Below are 23,332 nucleotides of genomic sequence, written 5' to 3' on the forward strand. Positions count from 1 at the left end.
AGCTGCTGCAGAAGCTGGAGCTAGTGCAGAAAGCAGCCACTCGGCTGTTGTCGGGAGCTGCCCCTTTTCAGCCTGCAACTCCTCTGCTGAGGGCACTGCACTGGCTGCCTATTCGCAACTGGGCCAGGTTTAAGGTATTAGCACTAGTGTACAAAGCCCTAAACAACTTGGGACCAGGATACCTGAGGGAGCACCTTCTCCCTTACTGCCCTGCCTCATCAGAGGGCAAGTTCATGGTGGTTCCACATGGACCTCTGGCCCAAGGGGAGTCCTCCAAGAAAAGAGCCTTCAGTGTGGTGGCCCCCTTCCTGTGGAATTCCCTGCCTTTAGAGGTCAGGTAGCTGCCAATCTTGTGTTCCTTCCAGCACCTCCTGGAGACGTTGTTATTCTAAGAGGCCTTCCTTGCATGACCAGCTGCAGTTTATTCAATTCTACATTATTAGGGTTTGTCTCTTTAAAAAATGTCTTAACTCTTTTAACCTGCTGTTTTATTCTTTTACCTTGTTGTTCACTGCTCTGAAATCTCCTGATGTGGAGCAGTATACAAATATTGTAAACAAACAAACAAACAATCTCCTCTTCTGGCTTACACATCGTCTCTTTAACAAAGGCTTGTCAAATCTGGCTAATTGTTGGAGGTGTAATGTAGTCAACTAGTAACGTATGGCTGTGACAGCTGGACTGCAAGGAAGGCTGAGCGCCGAAGAATTGAGGCCTTCGAACTGTGGTGCTGGAGAAGACTCTTACAAGTCCCCTGGACTGCAAGGAGGTCCAATCAGCCCATCCTAAAGGAAATCAACCCTGACTGCTCATTGGAAGGACAGATACTGAAGCTGAAGCTCAAATATTTTGGCCACCTAATGCGAAGAGAAAACTCCCTGGAAAAGACTCTGATGCCGGGAAAGATCGAAGGCAAAAGGAGAAGGGGCTGGCAGAGGATGAGATGGCTAGATAGCATCACCGATGCAATGAATATGAACTTGAGCACGCTCCAGGAGAGAGCAGAAGACAGGAAGGACTGGCGTGCTAAGGTCCATGGGGCCATGAAGAGTCAGACATGACTGAACGACTGAACAACAACACCAACAACAACAATGTAGTCAACACTTCTCTTTTAGGGATGTACGAAAGTCACTTACCTGAACCCAAAAGTTGATTCGCGGTAGGGGGGAGGCACTCCGTCCCTCCCCCCGAAATTCTGGCTGGGGGGAAGGCGCCCCGTCCCTCCCGCTTCGAATCCTGTCCTGCCGGGATGCAAATGGTGGCGGACATAGCCACCACTGTTTGTGTCCCTGCAGTCAGCCATGATAGGCTACGTAAATGTTTATTTTTAAAATAAAATGTTTATTTTACATGATAGGCTATGTAAATGTTTAAAATGTGGTAGGCTACGTAAACATTTACGTAGCCTAACATGGCTGACTGCAGAGATGCAAACGGCGGTGGCTACAGCCACCGCCATTTGCGTCCCTGCTAGTCAGCGGCCAGAAATCTGGCTGCTGGTGGAGCCGGCCAGCAGCTCCACAGAATCCCTGTGGAGCGGAGCCAGCCAGCCAGGATTCTGGGGAGGAAGCGCGGATCCTTCCCTAGGGATATATAGGGATCCTTCCCTAGGATATCAGATCCTTCCCTAGGAAGAAAAAATATAAGTGCCACACTGTCATCCTTTCTGCAATGGAACTAAAATACTCAGTGATTGCTTCTTTGAATGCATGAGCCTTTCCAGGCAAGAGATAACTGTGCATCAAATTTCCAAAACTCTACCCATGCAGAGCCAAAGCCAGAAGCACAACAGGCAATCCCCACTGAATGGCGTTTGTGTCTGTGGGGTGGGAAGGGCACCTTGTTCCAGGGTAAACAGCCATTGTCCATTTGGAAACAAAACCTATGCAGTTCCAGTCCTGGAATTAGCCATGTGCTTCATCACATGTGCAATCCATTGCATTTAGAGAGAACTATCGAGGGGGCAATGGATTGGGAAGTGTGTCATGAGCTGTGCAAGTGAGCCAGATATTGCAGTTCCAAGAAGAAGAAGAAGAAGAAGAAGAAGAAGAAGAAGAAGAAGAAGAAGAAGAAGAAGAAGAAGAAGAAGAAGTGCCTCGATCAGTAAACTGCACAAAAATGTAAAAGGAATATATGATATGCTGAGCCTCAGCTTGGAGTGACAAGGACAATTCTCAGCCCATTTTATCTCACTGTGTCTATAGCAATTTGTATTGGATCATTTTCTGTTTTGCCATTTGTAGACCCCATCAGGTAGATGATGAATGCATAGTGTCAAGTTATTAGCTCAACAGTATTTGTAGAAGCGGTAGAATTTTGAGGCTTATGATGGCAGAACCTGATTTTTGCAACTTCTCTTTAACTTTACCAGTGTCCACATTAGCTTTGCTTGTATTTGCTACATCAAATAAGATGGTGGTGCTTGGAATTACTTTGCTAAAATATAACCACCAGCCTCCAAATTATGAAGTAAATGTGTGAACAGATATTTTGTGCACACGTGCGTGTGTGTATCCATGGCTGATAGAGCGGCCTTTCCCCCTGGGATGAGACTTACCTGGGGCAGATCTTCCGGGAGGCGGCGGCTCCGGCAGCGGCAGCTGGGCAGCCGGTCTTCCAACTGGCTGCCGCCGCTGCCATTTCTAGTTAAAAATAAAAAAAAGACGTGATAGGCTACGTAAAGATTTACGTAGCCTATCACGACTAGGTTTAAAAAAAAAAAAACCATGATAGGCTACGTAAATCTTTACGTAGCCTATCATGTCTGACTTTAAAAAAAAAAAAACCCGCGCATACGCAAATGGCGGTGGCTACGGCCGCCGCCATTTGCGTTCCTTATTTTGCAGCATCCGCTACACTATTTGCGTTCCCCTTATTTTCGCTGTCTTAGTCTACGTAAATCTTGACGTAGACTAAGACGTGCCAAAATAAGGAACGGAAATGCAAAATAAGACTAAGAACTAGGGTTGGCAGAGAATTTCTCCCCGAAACTAAGGGGGCCGAGTGCCAACGTGTTCGGCCCCCCGAAAAAGTTTTGGTGAGAAATTCTCCGCACTCCCCCCGCCCCCCGCCCCCCCCAGGACGGGACTTACCTTTCCCGAATGTCCCTCCCGGCGGCGGGTCCCGGCGGCGGTTCGTCGGGTCTTTGTCAGGGCGGGGGCGGCAGCCGATCTTTCGACCGGCTGCCGCTGCCGCCATTCCAATAAAAGTAAATAAAAATAAAACGCCCCCGGGATAGGTTACGTGACGATTAACGTAGCCAATCACGGCTAGATTTGCAAAGTCAGCCGTGATAAGCTACGTAAATCGTCACGTAGCCTATCACGGGTGACTTAAAAAAAAAAAAAGCACGTATGGATAATGGCGGCCCCATAGGGAGCCGCCATTCATGTTCCTTATTTGGTCGCTGTAGTCTACGTAAAGATTACGTAGATTACGGCGAAAATAAGGGCAACGCTATTTGCCTTTGATCAGATTTACATAGACTACAGCGTAAATCTGATCAATATGGGGGCCGCCATTATCCGTACGCGCTTTTTTTTTTTTTTTAAGTCACCCGTGATAGGCTACATGACGATTTACGTAGCCTATCATGGCTCACTTTGCAGATCTAGCCATGATAGGCTACGTTAATCGTCACGTAGCCTATCACGGGGGCGTGGTTTTTTTTTTAACTTTTAATTTCGCGGCTGGGAGAGGCAAGGCGAGGCGCCTCCCCCCTGGCCTGAATTTTGGCCGGGCGAGGCAGGAAGCCTCCCCCCCCCCAGCCTGAACTTCGGGGGGAGAGCAGCGAAGCGCCTCCCCCCAACCGCGAAAAGCTGCGAGACCAGGTAAGTGACTTTCGGGCACCCCTACTAAGAACGAAAAATAAGGAAAGCAAATTTGCGTACGTGCGTTGTTGTTTTTTTAAGTCAGACATGATAGGCTACATAAACATTCACGTAGCCTATCATGGCTGACTGCAGGGATGCTAACGGAGGTGGTTACGGCCACCGCCATTTGCGTCCCTGCTAGCCAGCGGCCAGATGTCTGGCTGCTGGCGGAGCCGGCCGGCGACTCCGCAGAATCCCTGCGGAGAGGAGCGGAGCCAGCCAGCCAGGATTCTGGGGGGGAGGAACAGAGCGCCTCCCCCCCCAGCCAGGATTCCGGGGGGAGGGACGGAACACCTCCCCCCCACCATCAACATAATCCGCAAACAGGTAAGTGACTTTCGTACATCCCTACCCTGCCCACACTCGGTGAATGGCCTGCACTCACCCCGGCACCCTTGTGAAGCTTTGTGGTCACCATTTTCTCAGAAATAAAATGGTGATCACAAAAATGTGCACATTTGCGCACATGCAAAAATGTTCATGTTTGCATATGCTCATATTGGCATATGCGAAATGCACATTTTGTAAATGCACATCTTTACATATGAATGAGAATGCATATTTTATGAAAAATGCACATTTTCGTGAACACGCTAATGTGTGCCTTCAGAAAAATGTTTTTGTGCTTACAAAAACGTGTGCATATTTGCGATCACCCTTTTAATTTCTTAGAAACGGTGACCACAGAGCTCAAGAAGGCCTTGTAAGAAGTTATTATACTGGTATATTTTGTATTGGAAAGCTCTTTAATATTTACTGATGTCAATGTTCTCTGAAATTATTTACCAGGGGGTTTTTTTTTGGAATGTGACACATGGTCAGCATAAATGCATCTTTTGAGCCCTTGTGGTTGCTAAAACACTGATACTACAATACTGGCAGGATAAAAGCTCACTGCCTATAATGCAATGTTTCCAGACTTAACAATGCTAGCAACATTTGAACAAGTGGTATATAGGCATAACTTGCAAATGGACTTACATTTGGATATTTGGTCTGCTTTTACTGAAGTTTATGTATAACCATTTCCCCCCTCTTCTTCTATCCTTAGAACATTGTAATATTTGAAACTGAGGATTTTGGCGTATGCTGTTATATTTTTAAATTGGGGGGTGGTGATGATTTTTGTTAGTTTGTTTTTTTGTTGGTCACAATAAAAATTGATTATAAAAAAAAATATTAAGTGCCAAGGGCTCTCTATCCTGAAGACCCATTTGGTAGTGTGGACATGTGAATTTGGTCGGTCATAACTGTGGTTATTTTGTGGACTTCCCGATGGCCGTAAACCACAGCACCTAGGACTAGGGATGTACAAAACTCTTGCCTGGCTCTGCGCCGGGCAATCCGCAGTGGGGGGGAGGCGCTCTGTCCCTCCCCCAAGAATTCTTCCCAGCTGGATCCACTCCACGGAGCCACTGGCCAGGGCTACACTCAGCCGGACATCCGGCCACTGGACTGCACAGGGACACAAATGGCAGCCACTGCAGCTGCCGCCATTTGTATCCGTGTTTTTAACTGTGATAGGCTACATAAATATATACGTAGCCTATCATGGCTAAAGAGACAGACGCAAATGGCGGCAGCTACGGCAGCCGCCATTTGCATTCCTTCCTATTGCCATGATAGGCTACGTATATATTTATGTAGCCTGTCACGGCAAAAGACGGGAGCGCAAATGGCGTTCCTGAGTTAGCCATGATAGGCTACGTAAATACCTACGTAGCCTATCACGGCCTTTCAAAAGAGGCGAATGGCGGCCGCAGATGTGGCCGCCATTCAAGGAGCACCCGAACGGGCAACAAAGGTGGGCTCCGTTCAGGGCCCATTTCGTGGGGTGGTGGGGTGGGTGGCTTTGTTCCGCCATGGATTCCAGGGGGCCGAATGCCCTGGCATTCGGCATCCCTGGAATCTGTGGCGGAATTCTCCAACGTCCCTACCTAGGACACCTGTGGGTCCCCAAAAGTTGCAGATCTAGCTGCAAGGAGATTTTTGTCTCCCTCTCCCATAATATTAGAACCTGCTCATCCCATGAAGCTGATCGGTGGGAGATCCAGGACAGATAAAAGGAAGGACTTGTTCACACAGTTAAACGATGGAATTAGCTAGCACAGGATGTTGTGATGGCCACCCATTTGGATGGCTTTAAGAGGGGGTTAGACGCATTCCTGGAGGAGAAGTCTGTCCAGGGCTACTAGGCCTGAGGACCATGTGTTACCTCCATTACCATCGGCGGTATGCCTATGTACACCAGTTGTCTGTCTGGTGTCTTGGAACCCAGCTGATGACATTTGGAGGGAGCATCAGGAAGGCCTTAAGAATGGTGACATGTCATGAAAGAAACACAGGAAAACATATAAGTAGGATACAGAAGCTCTTTACCTCCAGTAAAGAGCCAGGCTCGGTGCAGATGTTCCAACTGATAGCCATCTCCTCCTCGTGAGCAGAAGCGAGCTGCCAGCCGCAGCCCCACCCTGCCTGGTTGGCTGTCAAAGAAGCTGCAGGACGAGATGCAGTGCACCGCCCAGCTGCTCTTGCCACAGGGCGCATGCGGCGACAAGTCCAGGCTGCTCACAAGCTCCAGGCGGTTCATCGGCTAGGCCTGCTCAGCAAGCCTGGAGCAGGGGGCTGGGTGCAGGGGGTTTTGCCAGCTTCCTGGGCTAAATCGGGTGCTTGCGACATCCCTTGTTATCTTCCAGCTAGACAAAGGGTTGTGACTGGGGCAGAAATAAAGCGGTGAGACACGGATAAGCGTGTTGAGCTAGGGCCACACTGTCTTAACCCCACAGAATCTGCAAAGGGTTGCTGTATGAGAATGTGGCATCTGCATCTGTCAGAAACTTCTGTATCTGTGGGCTATTTGGGCCAGACCAGCCTGGACTGCTGTGCAGTGGACCTAGATCTGGTGTACCTCTTGTGGACTGGACTGTTGTGCGGTGCACCTCTTCATAGGATCATAGAATCACAGAATCCTAGAATCCTACAGCAGTAGTGTTGGAAGGGGCCTATTAGACCCTCGAGTCCAACCCCCTGCTCAATGCAGGAGTCCAAGTCAGAGTATCCCTGACAGATGGCTGTCCAGCCTCATCTTGAATGCCTCCAGTGTGGGAGAGCCCACCACCTCCCTAGGTCATGGGTTCCATTGTCGTCTTGCTCTAGCAGTCAGGAATTTTTTCCTGATCTTCAGCCAGAATCCGGCTTTCTGTAATGTGAGCCCATTCCTCCATGTCCTGCACTCTGGGATGATTGAGAAGAGATCCTGGCCATCCTCCCTGTGATAACCTTTCAAGTCCTTGAAGAGCACTATCCTATCTCCCCTCAGTCTTCTCTTCTCAAGGCTAAACATGCCCAGTTCTTCAGATCCATACACTTACAGGTGAGTAGTGAGGCCTTCCCATGTTACCTCCTCCTGCACCTAATATGACCACAGCCTGCCAGTAGGGGTGTATAGATTCCCCACCATCCATTCCAGTGGGGAATCAGTGGGGGGGGAGGTGATCTGTTCCTCTCCCTCCAAATCCTCCAGAGCGGCTTCGCACCGCAAGGATTCCGGGGGGAGGGAATGGCTTGGGGGCCGCTTGCCTTCCCTCCTGCCAGCCAAATCCACTCGCTTCCTCCCTGCTGATCGCCATGTCTTTAAAAACAAAAACAAAAATGGCGATCAGCAGGATGTGCCCATAGACTTATACACGAAATAGAGCCATGAATCTTGCGTATAAGCCTATGGACACATAGAGTTAGATGCAAGACTCATGGCTCTATTTGTGTCTAAGTCTATGGGCACATCCTGCTGATGGCCTTTAAAAAAAGAAAAAGACATGGCGATCGGCAGGGAGGAGGCAAATGGCTCCGGCTGGCAAGAAGCAGCCTAGTGCCATTCGGCCTCCAGTCCTCCTGGAGCGGAGGTAAGTGGTCCCGATCCGCTGTGGATTCCTGAGGCTGGATTCCAAAGAATCCTACCTCATTTGAATCCGCAGCGTATTTCTCTGACACCCCTACCTGCCAGTGATCCTGGTCCATGCGTCCTTGCAAACTCGGAGCCTTGAATTTCCACGAACTAAGCTTGTGCCCCCTCCAATTTAATGGCCATAGCTTGTGGGGGAAGATACCCCAATCCAGGCTGGAACAGGGTCAGTTGGAAGTGGGCCCGTTACATGCCACACCTGCGCAACCTCTTGCCCAGACTATGCTGGGATTCAGGGCTTGATCATGACACCCCGCGGCTGACCCAGAGCACTCTACTGTGTCTGCAGTTGGGAACCCCCGCCAGCACCCTTTCCCTCTGGGGAGGAGTGGAGAACAACAACATGAGCATCGTGAAGTGCCAAATGTTCATGGCATCAGCTCATGCAGAGGCCTTGGGTGTAGTACAATAGCAGCCATGCAGAACCGCTGCCCTGGAGCTGAACCCGGCCTTCTGGGGGCACAGTTCTGGCCCTCCAGGGTTCTCCAGATGGTCACACCCCCTTCTCCTGTGCCTGTCAGGGTGGACACTGAGCCCATAGAATCCCAGAGTAGTTCTGATTCTGAGGAAGAGCAGTCGCTCCTGGGAGAGGAGCGTGCTCCTCTTTCCCAGGACCAACAGCTGATGGAGATTCCACCCACCAGCATTCCTAGCTTAGATAGCAGTCCAGGGAGTGACAGAGCGCGGGAAGCAGACTTGATGGACGCGTGATGCCGATGCAGAGAGCGGCTCCAAATGGAGGGCGCAGAAAGGAGGCGTATTGCCCGGTTGGCGCGCAAACAACGGCTGCACCCAGAGGATCCAAGGGAAAAGGGGAGGGACTCTGCCTAGCCCTTACGTTCAGGGGTCTGCCAGTGATTCCCTTTCAAACGGGGACCAACTGTTCCAACGTAGGGCATAGGTACTGTGCTGCTCAGATCTAGTTGCAAACGGTATAGTTGTTAAGTTGTAAAAGAAGAATAAAGCTTGGAAAGGAATCCCTTTGTCTGTGGCTGGACTTAGCTACTGGATTAGACTGAGAGAGCCCTCCAAGGAGCCCTTGACAGCGCCCACCCCTTTTTCTCCAACCAGTGATTCCCCCAAAGCAGTGGTTCTGAATTTGGCATGGGCTTTTCTCTGTTCCAAAAGCCTCTCCTAAGGCTTAGTGACGTAGGCAGGAAACGTTATTCACTAAACTATGCTGGTATTTTGGGTGTTTTGGCCCTTCCTCTTTTGGCTGTGGTCCCGGCCACCACTGCAATGTGGCCCCCAAGAGCTTCTCCATAACGGAATTCGGCCCTTGTGCTGACAAAGCTTCTGCACCTCTGTACTCTAGGAAGGCCCAGTCTTGATCAGAGTTGGCCAGAGGAAATCTGTCCTGTGGAGATTAGCAATAGGGATGAACGAACTCAGTAGACTGTGGCCTCGGCGGGTGCTTGTGCAGCCACTGCCACCGCCACCGTGCGAGCCCCGGGAGAGCTCGGTGAGCTGTCCAGGAGCGTGCTGCAGCTGCCCGCTCCTCTAAGTGAGCTTCCCTCTATTATGCAACATGGGGCCCTGTTTTGTTGTAGAATTATTGTTGCATGCAACGGTGGCTGGTAAGGGCCATTTCCACAAGATTAAGAGGCCACTAATGCTGTAGACCTGGCCGTACCCAGCTACCACTGTGTACTACAAGAAACGTACATAAATTTAGAGCCCCGTGTGGCATAAAAGGGGCTCTATATTTGTACTGGGGGCGGGGGTAGGGGAAGGATCTACCTTGTCTCCTTTTCCTTCCCAGGCCAGCTCCACAGGGGCAGCGGCTTGAGGAGAGGAGGGCGGCCTCCTCTCTCACTTCCTTCCTCCTTTCAAGCCACTGCCTTCACATAGCTGGGATGGCGAGCAGAGAAAGGACCGCTCCTGTCTCCCTCTCCCATCCCAGGACAGCTCCCAGGACAGCTTGACGAGAGGAGGGCAGCAAGACGGGCTCCCCTCTCATCTCCCTCTTGCCATCAAGCTGTTGCCTTCACAGGAGCTCAGATGGGAGGGGGAGAACAGATCGCCCCTGCCCCCACTGAACCGTGTGCCAGCAACTGTTTGTTTGTTTTTAATTCAATCTTGTGCACAGCGGCGATTGGCAGTCTGTCTCCATAGACTTATCCACAAGCAAGCACCATGAATCTTGCCTGTACGGGCAATTCACGGTGCTTTTTGCGTGTAAGTCTGTGTGTGCACAGAAGTGCTGTGAATTGCCCATAGACTCAAGATTGACTGTGCTTTTTTGTGTATAAGTCTATGGAGACAGACTGCTGATCACCATGTTTTTGAAAAAAACATGGCGATTGTGGCAGAGGTGGACGGGCCCGGGCAAGTTGCGGGCCACTCAGAAAGCGCAGGAGGGGCTCGAGCGCAGTCTGAAGACCGGCAAGAGGGGGCAGGGCTCAGCAGACGTGGCTCTTAATCGTGAAATCACTCCACGGAAATCATCTTTATTTTAGCATTGTAGCTTTCTAGTCTTTTGGCTTTGCTGTTTTAAATCTGTATTTTAAATCTCTGCATTGCTGCTAGGTTTTACTCTGGTTTTATTCTGGATGTATTGTTATTCTGTGGTCTTAATGTTTTTATATTTTAATGTTTTTATATATTATATTGTTTTACCATGCACTTTTTGGTTCTAATTTTTGTGAACCGCCCAGAAAGCTTCAGCTATTGGGCAGTATAGAAATGAAACAAACAAACAAACAAACAAACTCAAGATTGACTGTGCTTTTTTGTGTATAAGTGTATGGATACAGACTGCTGATCACCATGTTTTTTAAAAGCATGGAGATTGCGGCGGAGGTAGACAGGCCTGGGCAAGTTGCGGGCCACTCACAAAGCGCGGGAGGGGCTCGGGCATGGTCTGGGGACCAGAGAGAGGGGGAGGGCTCAGCGGATGTGGCTCAGGGGCCACGGATGCCTGTGGCCCGACAGATTTGTGGCCCGAAACGGGGGCCCGCACCACCCCTAACTAGCATTCACCTTGACCAGGGTGCATCTCCCTCTTTCCCCCTCTCTATCTGGTCTGCGTCCTTTGAATATAGTATAGAAACCCAGATCTCTGGTGCCTATTATTCCATTTCAGACCACAATTACATCATCCTGGTGGTTCTCGATCGTGAACTTCCTTGCTGAAATCACTCCACAGAAATCATCTCTAAGCCATGGAGAACCTTCCCCCCAGAACCCCGATTCTAATTCTCCCAGTCCTGCTTCTGCTAAAGCAGAGGACCAATAAGCCCCAAAGCCACAGGAGTTACTCCGCACTCCAGCACCATCTTCAAGGCAATCCAAAGGAATCCCTGGAAACGGGTAATTCGAAACTATCCTAACCTTGGAGCTGATGCAGTATTTTCCCCTCCCATTGGAATGAGTGGGAGGGGAGAAATTTAAAAGAAAATCTGGCAAGGAAAGAAGATATATACCATCAAAATCTCTCCCGCACACATCCGTACAACCTCATGACCCTGGCATGGCTTAGGAACGTGTTTCCTCCATCATGGCTGATCCCCCTCCTGAGCTCCATAGGGTTGCATTTCCCATTAAACATTTTGACAGACTCATATCCTGCCCCATCTCTACAGCCCAAGGGGGGTGAGAATGTGGTGATTATTCTGCCCTGTGCATATGGCAGGCCTATTGAGTGGAGAAGCCAGGAATCGAACCTGCTGTGGGGAAAGGGAGAGGAACAATACAGAGCAAACAGGGTTTTTTTTTTTTGGGGGGGGGGTGCTAGTAAACATCCTAGACAGGAGCCCTGGGCCATCAGAGAAGGCAATATTGGGCTGAAGGCACCTTGAAGACTCACAAATCCATGTCTATATTTATCCTAAACCAATATATTGATCCTGGTTCATATGACGGTGTTCCATTGGTGAAGGTTAGGCCAAGCTCACCTCTCCACTCCACCCGCCACTCACTGGCCCACATCAATAGCTTGGATCAGCATTGCTGAGTTCTCATAAACATGTTTTTCTCCACCATGCTCCTGCGTGCTCATGGAGGCCAACAGAAAGTCCAGGAAGTTACAGAGCTGAAGTTACAGACTCCTTCCGCTTATAATTTCTTTTTTAAAAACATAGTTATTTATGATGTTGACTGTTCTCTGAAGCTCAAGAGATTCTTCCAAAGCTCCCCTTTGAGTCCACTGACATAAACATCAGATTCAACAGCAGCATGAGTTGATGTCTTCCATGCAGGTAGAAAAAGACTGGCTCATAAATGCCTTCTGCGCCACTGAGAGTTTGGGTGGGAATTTAGAGCAGGTGAGGAGGACCGTGTGGGTGTGAGTTCTATGTCCTGTCGTCCCCTTCAGAGGTGAAGCCTTGGCAAGGGCTTTGGCTTTTTGCAAGGATTTTATTTTCGTTAGTCGTGAGGAGCAGGGTGGAGGCTGAACCAGGCATAGCAAAAATGATTATGCTGTTGTTGTTGCTGATATTTCAGGCAGCCTGTGGGATGCTCAAGGCCAAATGCGCCTTGACTTTGAGAAGGGATAGACTCGACTCAGTGAATCATTACAAGCCAGGAGACCACCTCATTAGCGGGGTGATCTCTACAACACATACGGCATTTCAGCCATACAGTTTCGACCATCCTCCCTCTAAGAGAAATGAATGGTAAGTCATTACGTGTGTGATGGAGTGACAGCTATTGCACTCGTGACAGACTTCTTGAGCTCCAGTCATCCCTAATTACCAGGGCCTGTGCTTGTTACTATGTACCTGGTAAATCCCTGTCCCATTGTGTCTTTGAGGAAGAATTTGGGGATGCATCAATGCTAAAGGACAGCCTGCCATTTCAGAAGCTGTCTGGGAACATCTGATATGTCTGGGAACATCTGATATGGCAAATGGGATTTTTCTGCCATGCTGTTAATGTGCAGAACCAATATCCCGCTCCCCAAACAGCCTAATAAGATGGTTAATGTTAGTCTAGAAATGAGGTCTTCTGAGGAACTGTTGAAAGAGCTCTGGACTTTTAGAATGGAGAAGAGAAGATTAAGGGGCTTTAAAGGGGGATTGGGCAGATTCCTGGAGAAGAAGGCTATCGATGGCAGCTAGCCCTGGTGACTATATGCTACCTGTAGTATCAGAGGCAGTGTGCCTACGTAGCCCAGTTGCTGGGGAACACGAGCAGGAGGATGCTACTGCCCTGATGTCCTGCCCATGGGTTTCCCACAGGCAGCCGGTTGGCTGCTTTGGGAACAGAATGCTGGACGAGATGGACTCCTGGTCTCCTCCAGCATCCGGGTTCGTCTTATGTCCGAAAGGGAGTCCGGACAGCCGTGTTCAAATGCTGAAGGGCTGTGATGCTGAAGATGGAGCTGACGTGATCTCTGTTGCTCTGCAGGGCAGGACTAAGACCATGTGAAGGAATTGTGAGGAGGCGCATTTCAGCTGAGCATTAGGAGAGCCTTAACATAAGAACTTTGTCACAGTTTCACAGTCCTGTCACAGGACGCCTTCGGGAATGTTCTCCTTCACTAGGACTTTTTTAAGTGGAGGCTGCATGGCCAAATGTCAGGGATGCTCTAGTTGCATCCTGCCTCGTAGACCCTGCATCACGTTCTTCGATGTTATGACTATATCTGTTGAAGTGCAGATATTCTGCAGTAAAGTGGGACCAAATCCACAGTGAGATTCAGTATTCTATCAGGCGTTCTTCAGTTGTATAAGACTGAAGCTCTTGGTAATCTCTTGTGCCAGTGCAGCCATGGCAGAGTAAAAGGCTGCACGGGGGGGGGGGGGGTGATCCTTGGTGGGAGAATTGTGTACGTGTGTGTGTGTGTGTTTAGGGGCTGGTTGTGACTGTTTTCATCTCCTTGTGATTAGAGAGTGTGTGATGTTAGTTTCTAGATCCATTTGTATGTGAAGCAATGCTTTGCATGGGAGTGAGCGGTGGCGGAGGAGAGCTGATTTGCAGCCTGAAGTTAACAGCATTCCAGGGTTGTTGTGACTCTTTCTCATTCCCTGAGGAATGTCTGGATAACACAAGACCATGTGGTATGCTTAATACCTGTCTTGAGAATATTGGACAAACTATGAAGATAAGAAAATGAACAGGGATAATACGAGGCTAAGAAGAAAAAGATTTTATGGGACAGGTTTTTTTTTCAGTACCTTAACTGACAACATTAATGCTAGGATTTGTAGAGCTGCGGTGAAATTAACAAGCCACCTCGCCCAGCCCAAAGCCTTGATGTTGATTAATGAATAAAGGAATAAATAATAGATTTATTTATTTAGTTATTCACTCGTTCCTTCATAAACACAGCAATTCTATGATGCAGGGTGGTGGTGGGCTAAAACTGAGACAAAGTGACTTGCACAGCCCTGGAATGTCACTCGCTGTTGGTTAGGGCAGACTTCAAATGAACTGAACTGGACAGAAATCTCAGAAAGGATACAGAGTAGGTTAGTAGAGCTGCAAGAAACTGCTGCTCAGTGTGGTCCTGACAACCTCCCCCTGCTCTATCGCCCATAGATACACACACGCACGCATGCACAAAATATCTGTTCACTCATTTACTTCATAATTTGAAGGCTGGTGGTTATATTTTAGCAAAGTAATTCCAAGTGCCACCATCTTATTTGATGTAGCAAATACAAGCAAAGCTAATGTGGACACTGGTAAAGTTAAAGAGAAGTTGCAAAGATCAGGTTCTGCCATCATAAGCCTCAAAATTCTACAACTTCTACAAATACTGTTGAGCTGACACAGTGAGATAAGATGGGCTGAGAATTGTCCTTGCCACTCCAAGCTGAGGCTCGGCATATCATATATTCCTTTCACATTTTTGTGCAGATTACTGATCGAGGCTCTTCTTCTTCTTCTTCTTCTTCTTCTTCTTCTTCTTCTTCTTCTTCTTCTTCTTCTTCTTCTTCTTCTTCTTCATCGTGGAACTGCAATATCTGGCTCACTTGCACAGCTCATGACACACTTCCCAATCCATTGCCCCCTCAATAGTTCTCTCTAAATGCAATGGATTGCACATTTGCCAGCAAGAGCTGAAGCACATGGCTAATTCCAGGACTGGAACTGCAAAGGTTTTGTTTCCAAATGGACAATGGCTATTCACCCTGGAACAAGGTGCCCTTCCTACCCCACAGACACAAACGCCATTCAGTGGGGATTGCCTGTTGTGCTTCTGGCTTTGGCTCTGCATGGGTAGAGTTCTGAAATTTAATGCACAGTTATCTATTGCCTGGAAAGGCTCATGCATTCAAAGTAGCAATCGCTGAGTACTTTAGTTCCATTGGAGAAAGGATGACAGTGTGGCACCTATATTTTTTCTTTCTAGGGAAGGATCTGACAAACTCTGGTACATCTTGTCCTTCTTGTTTGCCATTCAGGAGCTCAACCAGAATGCCAAGCTCTTAGCCAACATCACCCTGGGCTACAACATCTTTGAGAATTATTTTGATGCAAGAATAACTTCGGAGGCCTTGGTAGACCTGCTTTCTACTGGGTGGAGGAATGTTCCGAACTACTACTTTGGAAGACAGAATAACCTGTTGGCTGTTCTTGAAGGGGCCAGCTCTGATGTCTCCATCCAGATGTCAAGCATGCTGGGCATCTACAAAATCCCACAGGTGTGTGTGTGTGTGTGCTGGGTGGGTGGGTGGGTGCATTTGCAGACTGAGGATAACTCTACTTGTGTTCTCTCCAGAGAAATCAAGACGTTCTCTAAAGAACGTCAGTGGGGAGACTGGACCTTCACTGGGGGCAAAGGGTTCAAGTCCCCATTCTCTAATGCTGGGTATTTGGGGCCATGCTGGATATTTGTGAAAGAAAAATCTGGCAGTCAAGAGCAAATCATGTGATGTAATAGGATGCAAAAGACAGCGTCTTACCCTCCTTGTTTTATATCCCAAATGCTTTAGCAAAACTAAGTTGATTCTTATTAGTCAATCACATGCTAGCTGAAACAGTCTTCCCAGGCTTTCTCAGAGGGGGGAGTGAGCTGAATTCATTCAACGCCATTAATGGAAGTGCTGTTGAAGCCCTGAAGCCCTGGACATTACGAGATAACACACAGATGGCATGAACAATACGTGCAGGCTCAACCTCACAGAAGGGAACTTTTCAGGCTCCTAAGACATAGACAGAACGCTGATTTCTTGACATCGGGTAACAAATATTTGAGCTTTGATCTGAAACAAAATACAACCTTGATCTCTTCCTTTTCTTGATAGGTCACTTATGATTTTGCTTCTCGTGTTCTGAATGATCACACCCAGTTCCCTTTTTTTTACCGGATGGTTCCCAAAGGAGGAACCCAGTACCTGGAGATTGCCAAACTGCTCCTGCATTTCAGGTGGATTTTGATTGGTCTCTTTGCTCCTGACACTGACAATGGGAAGAGGTTCATCAAGGTTTCGATGTCTGTGCTCATCAAAAATGGCATTTGTGTTGTCTTCTTGCAGAGCATCCCAGCAATGAATACAGACACAATATCATTGCATGCTGCTCCATTCCTCAAGTGGAGACAAGTCAATGTCTTTGTCTACTATGCAGAGAACAGTTTCTTCCTACATGTAATAGCAATTATGCAACAAGTCATTGAATCTTTGATCAATCCCATTGTAGGGAAAGTCTGGATCATTACAGCTTTGTGGGACATCACCTCGGAGTTGATGTATGTTCATCTGCCTTCCCAACACATCCATGGTATTGTTTCCTTCTTGGTCCAGACAGTGAAAACGTCAACAATGAATTATGTTGATTTTCCACCCCTTTACTCTGCTATGAAAGAGATTTCAGAAAAAGCATTTCATTGTTCCTATTCGAAACATGCTCTGTCTGTGAAAGGCTGGACAAGATGCCGAGAGAAGAAGGAACTGGAGGCCCTGCGCCAAGAGGACATGGAGAGAATCCTGTCTTTAGACAGCTACATCATTTACAACACCATCCATGCTGTAGCCCATGCCATAGATGCTGCTCATGCATCCAGAACCCAGAGGAGGATGGCAGTGGAGGGTGGACACAATTTGCCTATTCAGAGGCTACAGCCATGGCAGGTACTCCCTTTTCCATCACAGAGAGCCATGCTGAATGAATTGGACAATCAAGTGTACCATTCCAGGACCATTGCCTTGGACTTCGCCTATGAGAAACAGTCAAATGTACTACTTGGATGAAATGTTCTGCATTTCTACAGCAAATCTAGTTGCAAAATGCCCTGTGCTAGTCCCTCAGCTCTCGACACCTACACCTATGTCTGCAGGGACCCATTACTCATGTTTCAGCATGGGTGTGAGAAACGCCCCCTACCCACTGCATGGGATTCCCTTGGATGAGGACAGGGGTACTATGCTGGTTTTCTTTGTGGCTTTGTGCTTCCTGACTGGGCTGTTACTTTAGGGCTGACCTGGGCCATCTGTGGTGCCTTCCTCACTCCTCCCATTCTCAATGTGTGTGGTGAGGGGCCCTTCATGCTTTTATATCAAGCGGATGATTATAAAGAAATAAAATAAAAGATCAGCTCATACAATGTGATGCCTGAAGCAAGAAATGCAGATGTCTCTCCTAAGCACACAGAAAAAAGATACTTTTTGCCACTTATATTATACATGAGTCTGTCAGAAGTACATCCTGTGAAAATCAATGTGACTTCATAGAATCATAGAATAGCAGGGTTGGAAGGGGCCTACAAGGCCATCGAGTCCAACCCCCTTATACACTGCAACTTACTCCTACGTTAGTGTGTGTAGGACTGCAGCATTAATAACATGACCAATGATTTCTGCCCTTGTAACGGTCCCCAAAATGTGCCACATAGAGAGATGCCCTGACTTTGCCTCAGGGTAAGAACAGGGCCAGATGGCAGAATTCTCCCTACGGTGCCAAAAATGCATTTATATGTCTAGTAACTTCACAAAATGCTAAAGCAGACAGAAGGTGTTTAGGAATGAAATCAGGTCCCTTCCACAATCTAACACACACACACACACACACACCCCTGAGCGATGGGAGGGAGATCCAAGCTTGAAATGGGCAGAACTGAGATGTCGAACATGGTGTCCAGTTTCCCACATTCTGGTGTTTCCTCTGCCATTGTAGCTTCATCCTTTCCTGATGAGCTCCCATTTTGACAATACTTCCATGGACGGAGTGTATAAGCATGGAGAGCTGGCGGCCGGCCTTGACATTGTGAACTGGGTGGTGTTTCCCAATAAGTCCGTCGTTGGAGTGAAATTTGGAAGTATAGAAAGACGGGGATCCCCAGACCTCAAGTTCACCATTGATGAGGATGCCATTGTGTGGCCCAAATGGCTCAACCAGGTAAGGAAAAGCATTACTGTTGTTTCACGGTATCGACCATCTCTGAAGCGCGAATAACTGCGACAGACTCCATGTGGGGCTGCCTTTGAATGCCTGTCCATTCCAACTAGAAGACACCCTTCAGCATCTCAGAGAGAGGTGGGTCTTCTCCCAGCACTGCTCCCCAGCTGTGCATCAAAGGTAAAGACTGGGGGTCATACATGGGGATGCTGGAGAAATTCACGATGGAGTGACATGGGCTTGGATTTCTAAAGATCCGACCTGCAGAATCCACTGAAGAGTGATCCCAGCAGGCCGCACCGAATCTGTGGACTTTTGGAAGTTCCTTTTACTTCCCCAAATTTACACATACTTATTTGTAGGAAAATGTGCATGTTTCTGCTGAGGAAACGTTGGATGGAATGGGGGACAAAACACTAAATATTATGTATTAAGGTAAATTATGTAAATGTTACGAAATCTCTTACGTATTTGCGTATTTTTCTGGATGATGAAAAAACAAATTCACATCCATATGGGAGTGTATGACAGTAAAAAAAAAAAGGCGCCTGACAATGTGTGTGAAACACAAATGGCATGGATTTTACACAGTCTGTATATCCCTGGTCATTCAGTACTTAAATTATTTAGAGATCAATCCTACGGTCCCTGGGAGTAGGGATGGACGAAAGGGACTTACCTTGTCCCGCAGCTTGCTTCGTGGTGGGGGGGAGGCGCTTCGCTTCTCCCCCCGAAGTTCAGGCGAGGGGGGGAGGCGCCCCGCCTCACCTGGACGAAATTCAGGCTGGGGGGGAGGCACCCCATCCCTCGCTGCCGAAATTCAGGCCGGGGAGGAGCGCCCCGTCTACCCGGCCGCGAAAAAAAAAGTAAAGTAAAAAAAACCCACACACCCATGATAGGCTACGTAACGATTTACGTAGCCTATCACGGCTAGATTTCCAAAGTTTCCAAACGGCTAGATTTCCAACGCTATTTGTGTTGCCCTTATTTTCGCTGTAGTCTACGTAAATGTTTACGTAGACTAGACGTGCCAAAATAAGGAACACAAATGGCGGCGCCCCATGGGCGCCGCCATTTGCGTATGCACTTTTTTTTTTTCAAAGTCACCCGTGATAGGCTACGTGATGATTTACGTAGCCCATCATGGCTGACTTTGGGAATCTAGCCGTGATAGGCTACGTAAATCGTTACGTAGCCTATCACGGGTGTGTGTGTGCATGTTTTTTACTTTACTTTTTTATTTTGCAATAGCGGCGGTGGCAGCCGGTCAGAAGACTGGCCGTCGCCGCCACCCCCGCCAAAACGCCGCCAAACCACCACCAGGACCCACCGCCGAGAGGGACATTCGCATGAGGTAAGTCCAATCCCGGGGGGGCGGGGGGCCGGCGGAGAATTTCTCCACCAATTTCGGGGGGCCGAATGCGTTGGCATTCAGCCTCCCGGAGATTCGTGGAGAAATTCTCCGCCATCCCTACCTGGGAGAGCATTTCAGGGACCATAGGATTGCTGTGGAAATCCCTTTCAAGGTCGCACACAGGGCCCTGACCTCAGAAGGATATTCACTTGTATACCACCAAAATTCTGCAAAGTGCTTTAAAGGCTTCAAGGAGACAGGTCCCTGCCCCGACAACTTTACAGATGAAAAATTGACACAAAGGAAACAACAGAGAAGGGGGGGGGGGGCTAAGAAAGATCAATGGGAGCAATAGGCAGTTGTATCAGTGGCATGTATTTAGGCTTCCTTACAGGCTCAATGTTCAGTCATGTTAAAAGTGGAGCTATTGGACCATTGGGTCTTTTCCATTTCTGTGTCGCCTTTATATGGATTACCTAGCTTGTCTCATCTTCCTTGATGTGCCTTGTTTTTATGCTTAGACCCTGCCTCTTTCCCGGTGCGTCAAAAGCTGTTGCCCTGGATTTGTCAAGGTGGTTCAGGAAGGAAAGCCAATTTGCTGCTATGCATGTGCTCTCTGCGCAGAAGGGACCATCTCCACTCAGGAAGGTGGGTGACTCTTGGGGAAAGGGTAGACCCTTGGGGAGGAGGGCAAAGATTCCCCTGGATCTTTTCTGTGGATGTATTTTTAAAAAAGCATTTCTTAAGTTGGATCCTTTCTTCCAACATCCATAATTTATTTCACAAAGCGAATCACAAGAAAGGACCTCCGCATCATCATTGATGGCAAAACCACCACTGAATTGCTACCTTTACCACATCCTCTCAGCGTTGCCTGGCAGAACTCTCTTGTGTGGTTTGTTGCCTTCTACAGGTTGACCAGAAGAATGATCTTAGTGGACCCTCAACCGCTTGTTGAGATAAATTAGCAGTATCTTTGAGGATCCAAGTCACTCAGTTCCACCATGACGTGGACTCTAGAGGCAATGCAAACCAGATAGTGGTAGTGTCCAGTCCACCATTTTCTCCAGTTTTCTGGGATGAGATTCAGTGGTTGAGGCCTAATGACACAGACAGAATGCTTGTATCTGTCCACCTGTGCTCTTGTCCTTCTGCCCTGAATGGCTGATTATGCCCAGTAGATCTGGCCTTAGCACCTGGATGCAGGAAGTGATCCACCCTTCCGTGACAGATGGCTTGCTACAAGTCTCATTAAAAGAGATAACGGTTTGGCCTCTTTCAAAGAGGCCTGGGAGAGATCTAGAGGATTTTTATACTTTTAGACCAGTAACCAGTTTTCCATTTGGGGGGCAAGGGGATTTAGTGGATAGTTTCTGGCCAACTTCAGGCCCCTCTGGACCACACTGATTATTTGAACCAATTTCAGTTTCAATCAACTTATACCCCACCCTGATACATTTTGTCTATTCATGGCCTTGCTTCTCCCCCAGCTTTTCTGGCTTTGGGGTATAATCAGCTCTCACACCAGAAAATGGTATTGGATTGTATATAAAAGAAAAGAGAGTCAGAAAGAATGTTAGGGGGATGTTACCCTTGCTCTTGGCAGATGCAGATCTTTGCACCAAGTGTCCAGATGATCAACAACCAAACAAGGACCAAAATCAATGTATCCCCAAGATTATAACCTTCCTGGCCCATGGAGAATATTTGGGGATCATCCTGGCTTCCTTTGCCCTCTTCTTGTCTTTAATCCTGGGCTTGGTGTTTGGACTCTTCATTAAAAACCTTGAAACTCCCTTAGTCAAGGCCAACAACCGGGACCTCTCCTACATTCTCCTCGTCTCCCTCCTGCTTTCCTTCTTGTCCTCCTTCCTGTTCATTGGCCAGCCACAGAAAGCAACCTGCCTTCTCCGACAAACAGCCTTCAGCATCATCTTCTCGGTTGCTGTGTCTTCTGTGTTGGCCAAAACGATCACTGTGGTGCTGGCCTTCCTGGCCACAAAGCCAGGGAACACAGTGAGAAGATGGCTGGGGAAGAGTTTGGCCAATGCCATTGTACTTTCCTGTTCTGGCATTCAAGCTGTCATCTGCACCATCTGGTTGGGCATCTCTCCTCCATTCCCAGACTCTGACATGCACTCCCAGCCTGGACAGATCATCTTGCAATGCAACGAAGGGTCTGTCACCATGTTTTATACTGCCCTTGGCTACATGGGCTTCCTGGCTGCCATCTGCTTCATGGTGGCTTTCCTGGCCAGGAAGCTGCCTGGGGCCTTCAATGAAGCCAAGCTGATCACCTTCAGCATGCTGGTCTTCTGCAGTGTTTGGGTGTCCTTTGTGCCCACCTACCTAAGCACCAAGGGCAAATACATGGTCGCCGTGCAGGTCTTCTCCATCTTGGCCTCCAGTGCTGGGTTACTGGGCTGCATCTTCATTCCCAAGTGCTACGTTATTATACTCAGGCCTGATCTGAATACAAAGGAGCAGCTAATGATGAATAGCAACAGAGTAAACTAGAAATCTGCTTCTAATGGAAGATATTCTCATGGACATAATTTAGGAAGCACAATCTCTTCAGATGAGATGTGATTATTCCTCATTGTAGAGAGGGGAAACTATATATCTGGCTTCTTTGAAGAGTGATGTGTAAATAGTAGGGATGTCAGAGAATTCTGCCATGAATCTCGGTGAGGTCGAATGCCTGTGCATTCGGCCTCCTGAAATCTGTTGTGGAATGAAGCCCCCCCACCTCCTGCCCTGCGAAATGGGCCTGGAACGGAGCACCTACCTGCAACCGTCCGCACTGATTTGCGAATGGCGGCCGCGTCTGCGGGCGCTAGGGATGTCAGAGAATTCTGCCATGGATCTCGGTGAGGCCAAATGCCAGTGCATTCGGCCCCTGAAATCTGTGGCGGACCAGCCTACCACCCCCTGCCCCCCACAGATCCCTCACCCGGGACGAGACTTCTTGGGGAGATCTTCCGGGTGGCAGCAGCTCTGGCGGCGGCCGGTCTTCTGACCGGCTGCTGCCACCGCCATTTCGAAGCTTGTGAAAAAAAAAAAAAAAGACATGATAGGCTACGTAAATCTTACATAAAGTCAATTTCAACTATTGGCTTTTGATACCATTGACCATGGTATCCTCCTGGACAGACTCTGTGGGATGCGTATTGGAGGCGCTGTGCTACGGTGGTTCCGGTCTTCCCTATGGGGCCGATTTCAGAGAGTAACATTGGGTGACTATTTGGGGTGCCACAGGGCATCATCTTGTCCTCAATGTTGTTTAACATCTATGTGAAGCCACTGGGAGCAGTCATTCAGGGATTTGGAGCTAAATGCCATCCGTATGCTGATGACACGCTGCTCTATCTCCCTGTGACAATTGAATCAGGAGAGGCTGTGCAAGTCCTGAATCAGTGACTTGACTTGGGAATGGGCTGGATGAGGGCCAATAAACTGAAGCTGAATCCTGGTGAGACGGAAGCCCTGTGGGTGAGTGGTTCCCAGGTCCCAGAGGCAGGCTTATTGCCTGTTCTGGATGGGCTTGCACTTCCTCTGAAAGATCAAGTCCATAGTCTGGAGGTACTTCGAGATCCATCATCGTTGCTGGTGGCCCAAGGGCCCATGGTGGCTCAGAGTGCCTTTTACCAGCTTCAGCTTGTTCGCCTGCTACGGCCTCTCCTGGTCAGGGATAGCTTGGCCACGGTGGTGCAGGTGCTAATAACATCAAGACTGGATGGCTGCAATGTGCTGTATGTGGGGCTGCCCTCAAAGCTGCTGCAGAAGCTGGAGCTAGTGCAGAAAGCAGCCACTCGGCTGTTGTCGGGAGCTGCCCCTTTTCAGCCTGCAACTCCTCTG

At 48.5% G+C, this 23,332-nt stretch overlaps 1 protein-coding gene across 1 annotated transcript; it reads left to right on the forward strand.

Moving 5' to 3' along the window:
- Positions 1–10,921: 10,921 nt before the first annotated feature.
- On the forward strand, positions 10,922–22,526 carry LOC146356542 (vomeronasal type-2 receptor 26-like). Its single transcript, XM_084841134.1, has 7 exons — positions 10,922–11,148; positions 12,280–12,452; positions 15,189–15,428; positions 16,032–16,856; positions 17,899–18,120; positions 19,996–20,122; positions 21,081–22,526. The coding sequence occupies exons 2-7, from the start codon at positions 12,450–12,452 to the stop codon at positions 21,989–21,991; spliced, it is 2,328 nt and encodes a 775-aa protein (XP_084697260.1). The 5' UTR covers positions 10,922–11,148; positions 12,280–12,449; the 3' UTR covers positions 21,992–22,526.
- Positions 22,527–23,332: the final 806 nt, after the last annotated feature.

This window comes from Heloderma suspectum, chromosome 2 (genome assembly GCF_057233095.1).
Source record: "Heloderma suspectum isolate Gila_16-S chromosome 2, 16-S_ref, whole genome shotgun sequence".
In the NCBI taxonomy this organism is placed as follows: Eukaryota; Metazoa; Chordata; class Lepidosauria; order Squamata; family Helodermatidae; genus Heloderma; species Heloderma suspectum.

Coding starts and splice junctions, on each gene's coding strand:
- LOC146356542 (XM_084841134.1), top strand. Junction 16,857..17,898: donor AGAGGCTACAGCCATGGCAG/GTACTCCCTTTT, acceptor CTGCCATTGTAG/CTTCATCCTTTCCTGATGAG. Junction 20,123..21,080: donor GACCATCTCCACTCAGGAAG/GTGGGTGACTCT, acceptor TGCTCTTGGCAG/ATGCAGATCTTTGCACCAAG.